Source organism: Orycteropus afer, unplaced genomic scaffold, assembly GCF_000298275.1.
Source record: "Orycteropus afer afer isolate SDZICR_OR568_19922 unplaced genomic scaffold, OryAfe1.0 scaffold00184, whole genome shotgun sequence".
In the NCBI taxonomy this organism is placed as follows: Eukaryota; Metazoa; Chordata; class Mammalia; order Tubulidentata; family Orycteropodidae; genus Orycteropus; species Orycteropus afer.
Genome location: NW_006921771.1, coordinates 4,236,743 through 4,237,783, shown reverse-complemented (window position 1 = coordinate 4,237,783; position 1,041 = coordinate 4,236,743). Strand labels below are relative to the sequence as shown.

The following is a 1,041-nucleotide window of genomic DNA, read 5'->3' as shown; positions in this document are numbered from 1 at the left end:
GGTCACTATGAGGCAGAATCAACTTGTTGGCACCTAACAACAACAATCCAATTTATTAAATTAATAAATTCCTAGTATAGTAGTGTATTATTATTATTATTCCTGTGTTATTCCTAGTATAATAGTGATGAAGTAATAAAAATTGGTGACTACTCATCGGCAGTGAGTTTGGAGTTTGGGTTTTTTGGTTTTATTGTTCTAGGTAATACATTTCAATAAGGTTTAAATTTTGTAAAGTTATCAATATTCTTTTTGTAATTTAAAAATAAAGGTAATCAAATTAAAAAAGATACTGATTTTTTTTTTTTTTTTCTAAGACACAGGTAAGACTCAACTACCTGAAATTTCCAGGTACACTTGCATTTCGGAGGATAGTGACTCGGGTAATATGGACTTGAAATTTTCCCTTCAAATCCAGTGATTTCTTTGACCAACACTGTGTTTTCACATTCTGAAAAAAATATCCAGTAACACACAATGATTTGCTGTTGTGAGATTATGACAAATACGCAACACATATCTTCATCTACAAACATATACTTCCTTGATCAACATACTTATATATTTTTCTGAACTTTAATTTCTTTTAAAGAAATAGCACTGTTATGTGTCCCAAAATGCATTTTGAAGTCTTAACCCCTGTACCTGTAAATATAATCCTATTTGGAAGTAGAGTTTTGTTTTTGTTATATATATGAAGTCATACACAAGTAGAAAATCAAAAACCAAACCCACTGCCACTGAGTTGATTCTGACTCATAGTGACCCTGTAGGACAGAGAAAAACTGCCTCATAGAGTTTCCAAGGCTGTAAATCTTTACAAGGGAGCTCTGGTAGCATAGTGCCTAAGGCACTTGACTGCTAACCAGAAGGCTGGCGGTAAACCCGTATGAGTCGGGTCCGACTCGGCGGCACATAACAACAACAACAACACAAATCTTTACAAAAGCAGACTGTATTTTTTCATCTTTCTACCACAGGTGGCTGGAGAGTTCAAACTACCTACATTTTGATTAACAGCCAAATAATTAACCTCTATGC

At 33.9% G+C, this 1,041-nt stretch overlaps 1 protein-coding gene across 1 annotated transcript in view; it reads right to left on the bottom strand.

Moving 5' to 3' along the window:
* The window catches only part of TMPRSS7 (transmembrane serine protease 7), a 53,275-nt gene that overhangs the window by 30,044 nt on the left and 22,190 nt on the right, over positions 1-1,041 (bottom strand). The window contains exon 9 of the mRNA XM_042781853.1: positions 339-451. Within this exon, the coding sequence (XP_042637787.1) occupies positions 339-451 (113 nt within the window). The remainder of the gene's footprint in view (positions 1-338; positions 452-1,041) is intronic.